At 43.6% G+C, this 17692-nt stretch overlaps 1 protein-coding gene across 5 annotated transcripts in view; it reads left to right on the forward strand.

The window, feature by feature from the left end:
• LOC134339616 (solute carrier family 22 member 6-A-like) overlaps window positions 1-17692 on the forward strand; it is a 77631-nt gene that overhangs the window by 32613 nt on the left and 27326 nt on the right. For all 5 annotated transcript variants that reach the window (XM_063036287.1, XM_063036289.1, XM_063036290.1 and 2 more), the window contains 3 exons: window positions 6072-6226; window positions 7790-7958; window positions 17313-17436. In XM_063036287.1, the coding sequence (XP_062892357.1) occupies window positions 6072-6226; window positions 7790-7958; window positions 17313-17436 (448 nt within the window). The remainder of the gene's footprint in view (window positions 1-6071; window positions 6227-7789; window positions 7959-17312; window positions 17437-17692) is intronic.

Genomic DNA, 17692 nt, shown 5'->3' on the forward strand with positions numbered 1-17692 from the left:
CCACAATCTTTTCCACAAAGCCATCAATTCCATTATCTAAATCATTGACAAACAATGTGAAAAGTAACGGTCGCAATACTAACTCCTAAGGAACACCACTAGTCACTGGCAGCCAACCTGAAAAAGCCCCTTTTATTCCCACTCGCTGCCTCCTGGCTGGTCAGCCATTCCTCTATCCATGCCAGAGGATCTTATCTTGTTAAGCAGCCTCATGTGTGGGACTTACTCAAATGCCTTCTGAAAAACAAGTAAATGATATCCACTGTCTCTCTGTTGTCCACCCTGCTGGTTACTTCCTTGAAGAACTCTAACAGATTTGTCAGGCAGGATTTTCCTTTACAGAAACCATGCTGACTTTGACTTAATTTATAATTAGTCTCCAAGTACCTCAAAAGCTCATCCTTAAAATTAACTCCAAAACTTTCCCGCTGAGGTTGGGCTAACTGACTTCTCATTTCTAAAGTAAGTACATGTACAGCACAGCACTGTGGGCCAAAGGTCTGATTGTGCTGTAGGTTTTCTATGTTTCTATGTTAATTTCCTTTCTCCCTTTTTGAAGAGCGGAGTGGACATTTGCAATCTTCCAGTCCTCCGGGACCATGCCAGAAACAACTGATTCTCGAAAGTTCATGACAAATGCATCTGTTCTCTCTTCAGCAACCTCTCTCAGGACGCTGGGATGTTGTCCATCTGGTCCAGGAGACTTATCCTCCTTAAGACCTTTGAGTTTACCTGGCCTTTTTCCTTTGTAGTAGCAATGGCACTCACTCCCTGACAGTCACAGACATCTGGCATATCCTTTTCCATAGTGAAGACTGATGCAAAGTACCCTTAAAGTTCATCTGCCATTTCTTTGTCCCCCATTGCCACCTCACCAGCATCATTTTCCGGTGGTCCAATAGCAACGCTCACCTCCCTTTTATTCTTTATATAACTGAAAAAAGTACTATCCTGCTTTAATTTATTGGCTAGTTTGCCCTCATAGTTCATCTTTTCCCATCTTATAGATTGTTTTAGTTGCCTTTTGTTAGATTTTAAAAGCTTCCCAACCATCTAACTTCCCACTCACTTTTGCTACCTTATTTGCCCTTTCCTTGGCTTATACATAATCCTTAACTTCCCTTGTCAGCCACAGTTGCCTTACCCTGCCATTTGAGAACAACTTCTGTGGGATATATCTATCCTGCACCTTATGAACTATTCCATCTCTACTCTGACGACATCCCCACCACTATCCTCCTCCAATCCGCCTGGGCAAGCTCCTCTCTCATGCCTCTGTAATTCTCTTTATTCCATTGTGATAGTGATACATCTGATTTAATGCTTCTCCCTCTCAAATTGCAGTACGAATTCATATGATCACTGCCTCCTAAGCTATGTTAAGGTTCCTAATCAGATCATGGTCATTACACAACACTCTAAAAAGCCACCTCGAAGGCACTCAACAAATTCCCTCTCTTGTGATCTAACACGAACTTGATTCCCCTTGCATATTGACGTCCCCCATTACAATTGTGACATTACCCTTATTACATGCCCTTTCAATCTCAACCCCACATTTTGGCTACTATTTGGAGGCCGACATATGATTCCCATAATTTTTTTTTCTACCCTTGCAGTTTCTTAACTCCACCCATAAAGATTCAAAATTCTTTGACCCTATGTCACCTCCTTCTAAAGATGTAATTCCATTTCTTACTAACAGAGCCACACCACCGTCTATGCCTTCCTGCCTCTTCTTTCTATACAAAGTTCCTTTGATGTTAAACTCCCAACTATGGCCTTCTTTCAGCCACGATTTAGTGATGCCCACAACATCATACTGACCAATCTCTAATTGTGCCATGAGTTTGTCCACCTTGTTCTGAATGCTACACGCATTTAAATATAGCACCTTCAGTCCTGCATTCTTCGCGCTTTTGAATTTTGCCTCTGTGGTACAATTTAACTCTGTGCTCTGTCTGCATTTAGAAACGTAGAAAACCTACAGCACAATACAGGCCCTTCGGCCCACAAAGATGTGCCGAACATGTCCTTACCTTAGAAATTACTGAGGGTTACCCATAGCCCTCTATTTTTCTGAGCTCCATATACCTGTCCAGGAGTCTCTTAAAAGACCCTATCGTATCCGCCTCCACCACTGTTGCCGGCAGCCCATTCCACACACTCACCACTCTCTGTGTAAAAAAACTTACCCCTGACATCTCCTCTGTACCTACTTCCAAGCACCTAAAAACTGTGTCCTCTCATGCTAGTCATTTCAGCTCTAGGAAAAAGCATCTGACTATCCACACGATCAATGCCTCTCATCATCTTATACACCTCTATCAGGTCACCTCTCATCCTTCGTCGCTCCAAGGAGAAAGGGCCGAGTTCACTCAACCTATTCTCATAAGGCATGCTCCCCAATCCAGGCAACATCCTTGTAAATCTCCTCTGCACCCTTTCTATGGTTTCCACATCCTTCCTGTAGTGAGGCGACCAGAAATGAGCACAGTACTCCAAGTGGGGTCTGACCGGGGTCCTATATAGCTGCAACGTTACCTCTCGGCTCCTAGTCATTTGTACCCAATCATTGGCTTGTCCTTCCTTACATTCATGTTACACCCGTCATCTACTTGTAAACCTGTTGGCTCATCCTCAGCTCTATCATCCTGGTTCCCATCCTCCTGCCATATTAGTTTAAACCACTCCCAAAAGATCTAGTAAACCTGCCTGCAAGGATATTGGTCCCCCTCAGATTCAAGTGCAACCTGTTCCTTTTGTGCAGCTCACACCTGCCCCAGGAGAGTTCCCAACTGTCACGAAATCTGAATCGCTGCCCCCGTTCCAATTCTTCAGCCACACATTTACCTGCCACCTCATCCTATTCCTATCCTCACTATCGTGTGGCACAGTCAGCAATCCTGAGGTTAGACCATAAGACCATAAGGTATAGGAGCAGAAGTAGGCCATACAGCCCATCGAGTCTGCTTCACCATTTAATCATGGGCTGATCCACTTCATTCATTCATCCCCACTCCCGTGCTTTCACTCCATACCCTTTGATGCCCTGGATAATCAAGAACGCATCTATCTCTGCCTTAAATACACCCAATGACTTGGCCTCCACAGCCTCTTGTGGCAACAAATCCCACAGATTTACTACCCTCTGATGAATGTAATTTCTCCGCATCTCAGTTCTAAAAGGACATCCTTCAATTCTGAAGTGGTACCCTCTTGTCCTAGACTCCCCTACCATGGGAAATAACTTTTCCATATCTAATCAGTTCAGGCCTTTTAACATTCGGAATGTTTCTATGAGATCCCCCCTCATTCTCCTGAACTCCAGCGAATACAGCCCAAGAGCAGCCAGACGATCCTCATACGGTAACCCTTTCATTCCTGGAGTCATTCTTGTGAATCTTCTCCGAACCCTCTCCAATGTCAGTATATCCTTTCTAAAATAAGGAGCCCAAAACTGCACACAGTACTCCAAGTGTGGTCTCACAAGTGCCTTGCAGAGCCTCAACATCACATCCCTGCTCTTATATTCTATACCTCTAGAAATGAATGCTAACATTGCATTCGCCTTCTTCACCACCGACTCAACCTGGAGGTTAACCTTTAGGGTATCTTGCACAAGGACTCCCAAGTCCCTTTGCATCCCTGCATTTTGTATTCTCTCCCCATCTAAGTAATAGTCTGCCTGTTTATTTCTTCCACCAAAGTGCATGACCATACACTTTCCAAAATTGTATTTCATTTGCCACTTCTTTGCCCATTCCCCTAAACTATCCGAGTCTCTATGCAGGCTCTCTGTTTCCTCAACACTACTCGCTCCTCCACCTATCTTTGTATCATCGGCAAATTTAGCCACAAGTCCATTATTCCCATAGTCCAAATCATTGACATACATTGTAAAAAGCAGCGGTCCCAACACCGACCCCTGTGGAACTCCACTGGTAACCGGCAGCCAGTCAGAATAGGATCTCTTTATTCCCACTCCCTGTTTTCTGCCGACCAGCCAATGCTCCACCCATGCTAGTAACTTCCCTGTAATTCCATGGGCTGTTATCTTGCTAAGCAGCCTCATGTGTGGCACCTCGTCAAAGACCTTCTGAAAACTCAAGTACACCACATCTACTGCATCTCCTTTGTCTACCCTGCTTGTAATTTCCTCAAGGAATTGCAGTAGGTTTGTCAGGCAGGATCTTCCTTTCAGGAAACCACGCTGGCTTTGGCCTATCTTGTCATGTGCTTCCAGGTACTCCGAAATCTCATCCCTAACAATCGATTCCAACAACTTCCCAACCACTGATGTCAGGCTAACAGGTCTATAGTTTCCTTTCTGCTGCCTCCCACCCTTCTTAAATAGCGGAGTAACATTTGCAATTTTCCGGTACAATGCCAGAATCTATCGATTCTTGAAAGATTATCGGTTAATGCCTCCACAGTCTCTGCAGCTACTTCCTTCAGAACCCAAGGGTGCCTTCCATCAGTTCCAGGAGATTTATCCACCCTCAGACTATTAAGCTTCCTGAGCACCTTCTCAGTCATAATTTTCACTGCACAAACTTCACTTCCCTGACACTCTTGAATGTTCTATATACTGCAGACATCTTCCACTGTGAAGACTGATGCAAAATACACATTCAGTTCTTCTGCCATCTCTGCATCTCTCATTACAATATCTCCAGTGTCATTTTCTATTGGTTCTATATGTACCCTTGACTCTCCTTTACCCTTTATATACTGAAAAAAAGCTGTTAGTATCTTCTTTGATATTAGTCGCCAGCTTCCTCTCATAATTCAACTTTTCCTTCCGAATGACCTTCTTAGTTTCCTTCCCATTCCTCTATCTTCCCACTAGCTCTGGCTTCCTTGTATGCCCTCTCTTTTGCTTTTACTTTGGCTCTGTCTTCACTTGTCAGCCACGGTAGTGTCCTTCTTCCCTTTGAAAATTTCTTCTTATTTGGAATATGTTTGTCTTGCACTTCCCTCAGTTTTTACAGAAACTCCAGCCATTGCTGCTCTGCTGTCTTTCCTACAAATGTCCCTTTCCAGTCGACTTCAGCCAGTTCCCCTCTCATGCCATTGTAATTTCCTTTATTCCACTGAAATACCGATACATTGGATTTTATTTTTCCCTCTCAAATTTCAATGTGAACTTGATCATATTGTGATCACTGTTCCCTAAGGATTCCTTAACCTTAAGCTCTCTTATCACCTCCAGATCATTGCACAACACCCAATCCAGCACAGCCGATCCCCTAGTGGGCTCAACAACAAGCTGTTCTGAAAAGCCATCCCTTAGACATTCTACAAATTCCCTCTCTTGAGGTCCAGTACTGACCTGGTTTTCCCAATCCACTTTCATGTTAAAATTCCCAACGATTATCATGACATTGCCTTTCTGACACGCCTTTTCTATCTCCTGCTGTAACTTGTAATCCACATCCCGGCTGCTGTTTGAAGGTCTACCCTTGAGGTCCTGCTTCTCAACTTCCTTTCTAACTTGGGGATTTTAACATGAAAGTGGATTGGGAAAACTGGACCTCAAGAGAGAGAATATGTAGAATGTCTAAGGGAAGGCTTTTCTCCATGTGCCTATTTAAGAGTTTCCTAAACGTCCCTAATGTATCTGCCTCTACCACCATCCCTGGCAGGGCGTTCCACACACCCAACACTCGCTGAGTAAAAAAAACCTACCTCTGACATCCCCACCCCACTGTACTTCCCCCTCAAGCACATAAAATTATTCCTCTTCGTATTAGCCATTTCCACACCGAGAAAAAGTTTCTGCCCATCCACTCGATCATCTTGTACACCTCTATCCTCTCTTCCTCCTTCGCTCCAAAGAAATGGTCTTACAGTCTTCCTTCTTTCTTTGTCTTCTTTCCCCACTTCATTTCCAGCCCCGGTGAAGGGTCTTGCCCCAAAACCTTATTTCTTTCCAGAGATGCTGCCTGACCTGCTGAGTTCCTCCAGCAGTTCGTGTGTGTGTGTTGTTCTGAATTTCCAGCATTTGCAGAATCTCTCATGTTTAGGTAGCGAAGTGAGATGTCTTACCCGGTGCTTTTGGTTGCCAGGTATGGGCGGCGGACAGTCCTACTGTCGTCCCACCTACTGCAGGCGGTTTCCGGGACGTGTGGCGCCTTCTCCTCCTCCTTCCCACTCTACTGCTTCTGGAGAGTCCTGTCAGGAATGGCGGTGTCAGGGATAATACTCAACACAGTATGCCTGGGTGTGTGAGACCATACGACCAGAATTCGGCTGTTGACCCATGCTCCCCTTCCATCATGACTGATTTACTAACCCTCTCAACTCCATTCTCCTGCCTTCTCCCCATAGTCTTTAACACCCAGACTGATCAAGAACCTATCAACCTCCACCATTAATGTACCCAATGAGGACCTTCACAGCTGCCCTTGGCAATGAATTCCACAGATTTACCACCCTCTGGCTAAAGAAATTCCTCCTCTTCTCTGTTCTAAATGGATGTCCCTCTATTCAAGGTTGTGTCCTCTGGTCCTAGACTCCCCCGCTATAGGAAACATCCACTCCACATCCACTCTATCTGTGTCCTCTGGTCCTAGACTCCCCCACCATAGGAAACATCCTCTCCACATCCACTCTATCTGTGTCCTCTGGTCCTAGACTCCCCCACCATAGGAAACATCCTCTCCACATCCACTCTATCTGTGTCCTCTGGTCCTAGACTCCCCCACTACGGGAAACATCCTCTCCACATCCACTCTATCTGTGTCTTCTGCTCCTAGACTTCATCACCATAGGAAACATCCTCTCTATATCCGCTCTATCAAGGCCTTTCAATATTCGATAGGGTTCAATGAGATTCCCCCCCCGCCCCCCAATTCTTCTAACCTCCAGCAAATACAGGACCAGAGCCTTGAAATGCTCTTCATACATGAACCTTTTTGTTGCCAGAATCATTCTTGAGATCTCCTCTGGACCCTCTCCAAGGCCAATACATCCTTTCTTAGATAAGGCCATAAGACTGTCAGATATAAGAGCAGAATTAGGCCATTTGGCCCAAAACTGCTCGCAATCCGTGACAGGCTTTTGTTTGTTCTCTTTCTCTCTCACACTCTCCTTTCTTTCTCTCTCACACTCCCCCTCTCTCTCTCTCACTCTCCTTTCTTTCCCTAGCGCCCCCTCTCTCCCGCCTGCCTTTCCCTCGCGACCCCCCTTTCTCGTGTCCCCCCTCTCCCGCCCGCCTGTCCCTCGCGGCCCCCTTTCCCTCGCGCGCCCCCCTCCCTCGCGTGCCCCCCTCCCTCGCGCCCCCCTCCCTCGTACCCCTTCTCTCCCTCGCGACCCCTCTCTCCCTCACGCCCCTTCTCTCCCTCGCGCCTCTTCTCTCCCTCGCGACCCCTCTCTCCCTCGCGACCCCCTCACTCTCACGGCCCCCACTCCCTCGCGCCCCCCTCCCTCACGCCCCTTCTCTCCCTCGCGACCCCTCTCTCTTCCTCGCGCCCCCTCTCTCCCTCGCGACCCCCTCACTCTCGCGGCCCCCACTCCCTCGCGCCCCCTCTCTCCTTCGCGCCCCCTCTCTCCCTCGTGACCCCCCTCCCTCGCGACCCCTCCCTCGCGACCCCTTCTCCCTCGCGACCCCTCACGCTCTCATCATACACCCTTCTACTGAACTCTCACTCAGCCGCATCGCTGAGCCCCGCTCACTCTCCCCGATGAAATGAGTGACTGGGATTCACTCCGGGCCTCTCTGGGCTCAGGAGGGACCCTCTACCGGCTCTCCGCACAGTGACGTTCTCGCTTCTTCCCCATTCAGGCATCGAGTGGATCCCGATGACATTCCGGATACGGGCCGCCACGTTTTGCAACTATTTCTACACCCTCGGCCAGCTGATCCTGCCCGGCATCGCGTACGGAATCCAGGACGGCCGCTTGGTCTTCCTGGTCCTCTCCGTGCCTTTTTACGTCTTCTTCCTCTACTCTTGGTAAGTCCCGCATCAGGCGCGTCAATGATGGGCTCCTGCGGGAGGCACCTATACAGTGTGCATGGGGTTCCTTCCCAAAGTACCTGGGTCGGCAACTATTGGCAGGAAGAAGCTGGGACAGACCAAAGACCAGAAAGCACAGATCATAGAACATGGAGCACAGAACACAGGATGTATGGATGAACTACAACAATTATTCATCCCAGTTTGGCAAAAGAATAAACCAGGGAAGGTAGTGCACCCGTGGCTGACAAGGGAAATTAGGGATAGTATCAATTCCAAAGAAGAAGCATACAAATTAGCCAGAAAAAATGGTTCACCTGAGGACTGGGAGAAATTCAGAGTCCAGCAGACGAGGACAAAGGGCTTAATTAGGAAAGGGAAAAAAAGATTATGAGAGAAAACTGGCAGGGAACATAAAAACTGACTGTAAAAGCTTTTATAGATGTGTGAAAAGAAAAAGATTGATTAAGACAAATGTAGGCCCCTTCCAGTCAGAAACAGGTGAATTGATCATGGGGAACAAGGACATGGCAGACCAAATGAATAACTAAACAACAGGAATACTGCAGATGCTGGAAATTCAAGCAACACACATCAAAGTTGCTGGTGAACGCAGCAGGCCAGGCAGCATCTCTAGGAAGAGGTACAGTCGACGTTTCAGGCCGAGACCCTTCGTCAGGACTGCAGGAAGTAGCCCAAGAAATAGTGGATGCATTAGTGATAATTTTTCAAAACTCTTTAGACTCTGGATTAGTTCCTGAGGATTGGAGGGTGGCTAGTGTAACACCACTTTTTAAAAAGGAGGGAGAGAGAAACCAGGGAATTATAGACCGGTTAGCCTAACATCGGTAGTGGGGAAAATGCTAGAGTCAGTTATCAAATATATGATAACAGCACATTTGGAAAGCGGTGAAATCGAGGGACTTCCGGGTCATCAAGGGAATGGCGGCGTAAGGAAAAGGTCTCTTGACAAAAAAGAAGGTAAACTGCCCCAAAATCGAATTTAGACAAATACTTAATATTGCATAACTATATTAATAAAAGGGGCAAGTATGATGTCTAAGAACAAGAATAAAAAGTCCGCTCCGAAGGCTGATAAACATAAAGAGATGCAGCAAGGCGACGGGCCTAGCTCCCCCACGGCAAGCCAGGACGGAGAGAATGAGGGGGAATCGGTGACTCTGTCTTTGATTCTCGGAGAGATTCGCGAGTTCCGACAAGACAACAGCAAACAGCTGGAAGATATTAAAGGAGAAATAGTAAAAATTAACTCGCGGATAGATGAAGCCGAAGCGAGGATTGTTCGAATTGAAGAGAAGCTACAAAATGCTGAGGAAGTGATAGCAGAAATGCTGAAGCTACAAGACCAGCTCCAGTGGAAACTAATAGACCAAGAAGGCCGCTCGAGAAGGGAAAATGTGAGGATTTACGGAGTTCCCGAAGGAACTGAAGGTAAACCCGGATTGATGATTCTCTTCGTGGAGAAGATGCTTAGAGAGAACCTTGATATACCGGCCGCAAAAGACCTACAGATAGAAAGGGCTCACCGCGTGTTGGCACCACAGCCTCCGGCAGGCGCCCAGCCCAGATCGGTTCTGATCAGATTTCTCAGTTACAGAACGAAGGAAGAGGTGCTTAAACGGGCATGGCAAAAGAAAGGTTTCATGTGGAACAACTGTAAAATCAGTTTAGACCACGACTACGCACGGGGGATTCTTGCCAGACGGAAGCAATATACGGAAACACGGAGAGTCCTGAGGAAAACAACATCAGATTCCAGACCCTGTATCCAGCTCGACTGAGAGTCTTTTACGACGAAGGGACAAAAACTTACGCTACGGTGGAGGAGGCAACGTCGGACCTGGCGGACCGGGGACTACCTATTAAAGTCATCACCCAACCGGAGTCGCTACTGGAGAGGATTCGGCAGAAGTCGTGGCAGTCAGTGGGGCAAGAACGCTCCACACGAACCAGAGTGTCAAACTACAAGGAAAAGCTGCAAATATTTAGACGCGAATGTACAGAGAATACAGATTAATTAAGAGAAATGACTGAAAAGAGTAAATCGGACTTAAAGGTAAAATGAAAACTGGTAACTGAAAATAAACTAGGCGGAATAACTTGAATGATAGCAATTTGGTCGAGACATAAATAGGAGAAAATTCTCTATGATTATTCAAACTGCTGAGGGCCCTCTAACACAGGGTGAAGATAGAGGTTATCCCTCTGAACTGAGGCGGGTCGGTGCTCAGGCCTCACTGTGGGAAGTCGGGAAAATTTTTCAAATGTTACACGTTCAAAATTTCTAGGGTGTGGTTATATGTCTTGGTTTACTGTTGAGAAGGAATTGCTTACTGTTTGGTTAGAAAAGGAGAGTGTTTTTTTTCTACTAGAGGAAAATGCAAACTGAATTGGTAAAAATAATTTCCTATAATGTTAATGGGGTTTTGAATCCAATTAAAAGAAATAAGATTACGTCTAAATTGAAAAAAGAGAGGGCACAAATAGCTTTCCTCCAGGAAACACATATGAGCCAATCTGAACATGGAAAATTAAAAAGAATGGGCTTTAAGCATGTATTTTATTCATCATATAAATTGAGTCCAAAAGAGGGGTAGCAACTTTAATATCAAGTACTCTTAATTATGAACATATTTTAGAGACTAAAGACAAAGAAGGACGGTTCGTAAAAATCACAGGAAGAATAGAAGGTACAGAAATAACATTGCTGAATGTTTATGCTCCTCCAGGTTGTGAATGGTCATTTTATAGACACATTTTTGACCTAATGGTCAGTTCTCAAGGGGTAGTAATTTGTGGAGGGGATTTTAATATTAGATTAAATCCTATATTAGATTCTTCAAGAATAGTTACTCAGAATAAACCTCTGACTCGGAAAGTGAATTCATTGATGGAGGAGTTGGGAATTATAGATGTCTGGAGGGAATTACACCCTACTAGTAAAGATTATACATATTACTCTTTCCCTCATTCAGCCTATTCAAGGATAGACTATTTCTTTATCTTTAATACAGATAGACTCAGGATAAAAAACTGTAATATTGCAACAATTGATCTGTCAGATCATAGCCCAGTCTCTATGTCTCTAATCCTGGAAAGGAAAATGAGGAAAACACTATGGAGGCTAAACGCACATATACTCAACAACCCGAAAGTAATGGAGAGATTAAGGGGAGAAATCAAAGAATATCTAGACCTTAATGACACGGGAGAAACATCACCAGTGATCTTATGGGATACATTGAAAGCTGTACTGAGAAGGAAAATTATTTCCATTACCACTCACATGAAAAAAATCAATGCACAAAAATTAGCAGACCTTCAAGGAAAATTAAAACAACTTCAAGTTGTAGATAGCAACAAAAGTAATTCAAATCAAAAACAGGAAATTAGGAAATTGGAAAGTGAAATTGACGATATTTATACGTTGGAAACTCAAAGAAATTTTCTTTACCTGAGACAAAAGAATTATGAAGTAGGAGATAAATCAGCTAGATTATTAGTATATAAATTACAAAAACAACAAGCAGACAATACAATTCATAAAATAAAGAATCCAAAGACAAAGCTTGTGGAGAGTACAATAGAGAAAATTCAAGAGAGTTTTGAAACATATTATCGAGAGCTGTACTCCCAACCCCGGGCCCCCAATGAGCCCTATATAGACAGTGTATTGAATTTTTTAGATCTACCTAAACTTACAGATTTACAAAATGAAAGTTTATTAGAACCAGTAACTGTCAAAGAACTGAACGTGGCCATCTCTAGGTTAAAGGCTGGAAAGTCCCCGGGTTCTGATGGGTTTACCTCAGAGTGGTACAAGTCCCTGAAGACACAGTTAGCCCCATTACTATTTAACACCTTTAATTGGATCTTGCAGAGAGGAGAAACTCCACCTTCCTGGAGAGAAGCGATTATTTCAGTTATTCCTAAAGAGGGTAAAGATAAACTAGAATGTGGCAATTATCGGCCAATTAGTGTTCTTAATTTAGATTACAAACTATTTACATCTATATTAGCGCGCAGATTGGAAAAGCTTTTACCTGGCCTAATCCATTTAGACCAGACTGGATTTATTCAACAAAGACAAATACAGGACAACATAAGGAGAACTCTGCACATATTAGAACAGGTTGATAAGAATGAGACAGAGACAATGGTAGTAGGATTGGACGCTGAGAAAGCTTTTGATTCGGTTAGTTGGGCATTCCTATACGGAGTGTTAGGAAGATTCGGCTTTCAAGAAAGGTTTATTAAAGTAATTCAGACTCTATATGACAGCCCTACAGCCCGAATTAAGATAAATGGGGACCTCTCTGACTCCTTCATCTTAGAGAGAGGCACTAGACAGGGATGCCCAATTTCTCCTCTCCTTTTTGCGCTATATATTGAACCACTTGCCCAACTAATAAGACAGAGCGAAATCGTAAAAGGTATCAAGGTGGCAGGGATTGAACAGAAAGTGGCGTTATTCGCAGATGATGTTTTAGTCTATCTGAGTGAACCAGAAAAATCATTTATAGGATTGTTTACACTGTTGATGACTTTGGGAAAATATCAGGTTATAAAATAAATGTAAAGAAAACGCAGGTTATGTCCCTAAATTATACACCATCCAAAAAAATTGCAGGATACATACGATCTTAAGTGGGAAGCTAAATCATTAAAATATTTAGGAATAACCCTGCCGAAGGATCTTTCAACGCTGTCACAGGTAAATTATGGGCCATTAATCTCAGAGATAAAAGCAGATATGCATAGATGGAATCTTATCCCCTTTTTAAGTTTAAATTCAAGGATAAATACTATAAAAATGAATATTCTTCCTCGGTTATTGTATCTTTTCCCGTACTTTACCAGTGGAGGTGGATGATAATCAATTCAGGGAATGGGACAAATGGATTTCCCGCTTCATTTGGCAAGGAAAGAAACCTAGAATTCGATATAACACCTTACAGTTAGGGAAGGAAGGAGGAGGTATGGTTCTTCCTTGCCTGAGAAATTATTTTTATGCCTCACAGATAACCCCTCTGTTATATTGGTGTAATAGGGAATATAAGGCTAGATGGAAGGAAATAGAATTTGGATTAGTTGACAGTTTTCCTCTACAGGCCTCAATAGCTGACAAAGGATTGATGGCCCAGTTGGAAAAATTTAATAATGCTTGGATAAATCTTACATTAAAAGTATGGCAGAAGGTGGTTAATTCATGTGGAATTAATAACATGTTAAAACTCTTTAGATGGTGTGCATATGATACCGAATTCCTTCCCAACAGAGGAGTTAAAAGATTTGAGCTATGGATAAAGAAAGGTCTTACAACCTACCTCTCATTTATAGATAAAAGAGTATTACAAAGTTTCCAAATCCTGCAGGACAAACATGGCCTAGAACATAATGACTTTTTTAGGTACCTTCAAATACGAAACTATGTTAACCAGAGTTGTAGATATACAGACCTATCAACAGTAGAATTAGAATTTTTCAAGATTCTGAATTCGGCTTGCAGTTCAATACCTAGTAAATCAGTTTCTCGATTATATAATGCACTCTCCCATGCTAAAAATGTAAATACACTGTATATAAAAGAGAAGTGGGAGAAAGAAGCGGGGTTGGTACTTTCAGAGGAGGCTTGGAGGAAAATCTGCGGCTTTCAATGGTCCTCGACTAATTCTTTGACTTGGAGAGAACATTGTTGGAAAAACATTATAAGATACTTCAAGACCCCATATCAGGAAAAATATAAAGATACAAATGTGATGTGTTGGAGAAGGTGCGGCTCCAAGGAGGCAAATCATTTTCATATTTTCTGGGATTGCCCTAAATTAAGTCTATATTGGGAAGGTATTCATAGAACATTAGTTAAGATATTTAGGTCCCAGATACCTCTGAACTTTGAGACGCTCTATTTGGGGCATGTATTGTTTCTTGAACAGAAAAAAGATATAAAGTTGCTGCAGGCCCTTTTAGCAGCAAGTAAGAAATCAATCACTAGAAAGTGGCTAAATCCAATACCACCTACATTAGAAGATTGGCACGAAATTATCTTGGAAATATTTAAAATGGAAAAGTTGACTTACTCCCTGAGAATTCAAAAAGAAAAATTTTATCAAATCTGGAATAAATGGATTGAATATATAACCCCAATGCGAGCAGACTTTAGATGACTCTCCTGATGATTTATATTGCTCTTCTCATCAACACAGTAATATTGCTAACGTAAGCACCCCTAGTCTAAATGTCTTTTTTTTTGTTTTCTTTTGGAAAATAGGGAATTAACACAAGTAAAGGGAAAGATTTGGGAAAGGGATAAAAAATGGAAAAATTAAGTAAATAAGTACATAGGGATTGGATAATTATGTCTGTGGGCAGGAGCAAGCACGAACAAATTAGGATATAAACACCTACAATGGTTGTTACAAATGTTGTTACAATATTTTGGACCAGTGGAAATGGTCCAGAAGGGTTATATGGAAACTATTATTACCACTTTTCTTAACAACTAATACCATTACTTAGCCTAATAGGTTAGATTTACCACAGTACATAATTATCTATTTAAGTGTTTATTTTCCTTTTATATCATCTCAATGTGTACTTAAGAATGTATAAATAATTGTAGTTTTATACATATAAAAAAATGGAAAAGGTTATATGTGTTAAAAAAGTACATGATATTTGTGAATTCCTTATCCAAATAAAAATAAAAATAAAAATAAAATTTTTAAAAAAAGAAAAAAAAAGGAAAAGGGGTGAAATCATCGGACAAAGTCAACATGGATTTGTGAAAGGAAAATCATGTCTGATGAATCTCATAGAATTTTTTGACGATGTAACTAGTAGAGTGGATAGGGGAGAACCAGTGGATGTGGTATATTTGGATTTTCAAAAGGCTTTTGACAAGGTCCCACACAGGAGATTAGTGTGCAAACTTAAAGCACACGGTATTGGGGGTAAGGTATTGGTGTGGGTGGAGAATTGGTTAGCAGACAGGAAGCAAAGAGTGGGAATAAACGGGACCTTTTCAGAATGGCAGGCGGTGACTAGTGGGGTACCGCAAGGCTCAGTGCTGGGACCCCAGTTGTTCACAATATATATTAATGACTTAGATGAGGGAATTAAATGCAGCATCTCCAAGTTTGTGGATGACACGAAGCTGGGCGGCAGTGTTAACTGTGAGGAGGATGCTAAGAGGATGCAGGGTGACTTGGATAGGTTAGGTGAGTGGGCAAATTCATGACAGATGCAATTTAATGTGGATAAATGTGAGGTTATCCACTTTGGTGGCCAGAACAGGAAAACAGATTATTATCTGAATGGTGGCCGATTAGGAAAAGGGGAGGTGCAACCAGACCTGGGTGTCATTATACACCAGTCATTGAAAGTGGGCATGCAGGTACAGCAGGCGGTGAAAAAGGCGAATGGTATGCTGGCATTCATAGCAAGAGGATTTGAGTACAGGAGCAGGGAGGTACTACTGCAGTTGTACAAGGCCTTGGTGAGACCACACCTAGAGTATTGTGTGCAGTTTTGGTCCCCTAATCTGAGGAAAGGCATCCTTACCATAGAGGGAGTACAAAGAAGGTTCACTAGATTGACTCCTGGGATGGCAGGACTTTCATGTGATGAAAGACTGGATCGACTAGGCTTATACTTGCTGGAATTTAGAAGATTGAGGGGGGATCTTATTGAAACGTATAAAATCCTAAAGGGATTGGACAGGCTAGATGCCGGAAGGTTGTTCCCGATGTTGGGGAAGTCCAGAACGAGGGGTCACAGTTTAAGGGTAAAGGGGAAGCCTTTTAGGACAGAGATGAAGAAAAACTTCTTCACACAGAGAGTGGTGAATCTGTGGAATTCTCTGCCACAGGAAACAGTTGAGGCCAGTTCATTGGCTATATTTAAGAGGGAGTTAGATATGGCCCTTGTGGCTAAAGGGATCAGGGGGTATGGAGAGAAGGCAGGTACAGGGTTCTGAGCTGGATGATCAGCCATGATCATACTGAATAGCGGTGCAGGCTTGAAGGGCCGAATGGCCTACTCCTGCACCTATTTTCTATGTTTCTATGTAGAACATGGATCACGGAACACAGATGTAGAACAGAGAAAACTGACAGATAAAAGGATTTGCTTTATTACATAGACATTGAAACACACAGTAAAATACATTGTTTGCATCAATAACCAACACAATCCAAGAACGTATTGGGGGCAGCCCACAAATGTCACCATTAACATAACATCTCCACAACTTACTATCCCTAACCGGTACTGAGAGAGGAAACCAGAGCACCTGGAGGAACCCCGATGGTTATGGGGAGAACGTACAAACTCCTTACAGCCAGCGGTGGGGATTGAACGCGGATCACTGGTGCTGTAAAGTGTTGGGCTAACCGTTACACTACCGTGTGTGTTTGTTGTTAATACAATTAACATATTTCATCCCTATGATAAATAAATGAATCTGAAATATCACCCAAGCAAATGAGGACCATAAGCCATAGGGAGCAGAATTAGGCCATTTGGCCCATCAAGTCAGCCATTCCATCATGGCTGATTTACTATCCCTCTCAATCCCACTCTCCTGCTTTCTCCCTGTAACGTCTCATGGCCTGACTAATCAAAAACCTATCAATCTCTGCTTTAAATGTACCCAACGTCTGGGACCTCTGCAGACATCCTTAGCAAAGAATTCCAGATTCATCACTCTCTGGCTAAAGAAATTCCTTCTCATCTCTGTTCTAAAGGGACATCCTATTCATTCTAAACATCCTCTCCACATCCCCTCTCTCTGTGTCCTCTGGTCCTAGACTCCCCCACTATAGGAAACATTCTCTCCACATCCACTCTATCTGTGTCCTCTGGTCCTAGACTCCCCCACTATAGGAAACATTCTCTCCACATCCACTCTATCTGTGTCCTCTGGTCCCAGACTCCCCGACTATAGGAAACATCCTCTCCACATCCACTCTATCTGTGTCCTCTGGTCCTAGACTCCCCCACTATAGGAAACATCCTCTTCACATCCACTCTATCTGTGTCCTCTGGTCCTAGACTCCCCCACTATAGGAAACATCCTCTCCACATCCACTCTATCTGTGTCCTCTGGTCCTAGACTCCCCCACTATAGGAAACATCCTCTCCACATCCACTCTATCTGTGTCCTCTGGTCCTAGACTCCCCCACTATAGGAAACATCCTCTTCACATCCACTCTAGGCTTTTCAAGATTTAACAGGTTTCAGAGAGAACCCACTGCATTTTCCTGTCGTTCCGCCCATCTGTGGAGAGAATGCTGAGCCGGTTAACTCCGGAAATTCCCTGTTTACAGGTGGTTTCCTGAGTCCGCCCGGTGGCTCATGATGAACAACAAGGCTGACGTGGCTCTCAAACAGCTCAAGAGAGTGGCGAGGATAAACGGCAAAAAGGAGGAAGCCGAGGAGATAACCGCTGCGGTGAGTGCTGATGGGAGACGGGTTCCCTGTCATCGCCGCCATTCCTGCAATGGGTATCCCAATGGGAAGTTTGCGGAGTGACCTCAGTAATGAGTAGGGAGCTCAATCGTTCAGTGTGTATTATTCGGTACACCAGGCATCCATATACACAGGAATATACTGTATAGACGGGGGATTATACCGTACATAGGATTATACCGTACATATGGGGGATTATTAGTGTTGGCGCTTGGCCAAGTGGTTAAAGCGTTTGTCC

Source organism: Mobula hypostoma, chromosome 30 (assembly GCF_963921235.1).
Source record: "Mobula hypostoma chromosome 30, sMobHyp1.1, whole genome shotgun sequence".
Taxonomy (NCBI): Eukaryota; Metazoa; Chordata; class Chondrichthyes; order Myliobatiformes; family Myliobatidae; genus Mobula; species Mobula hypostoma.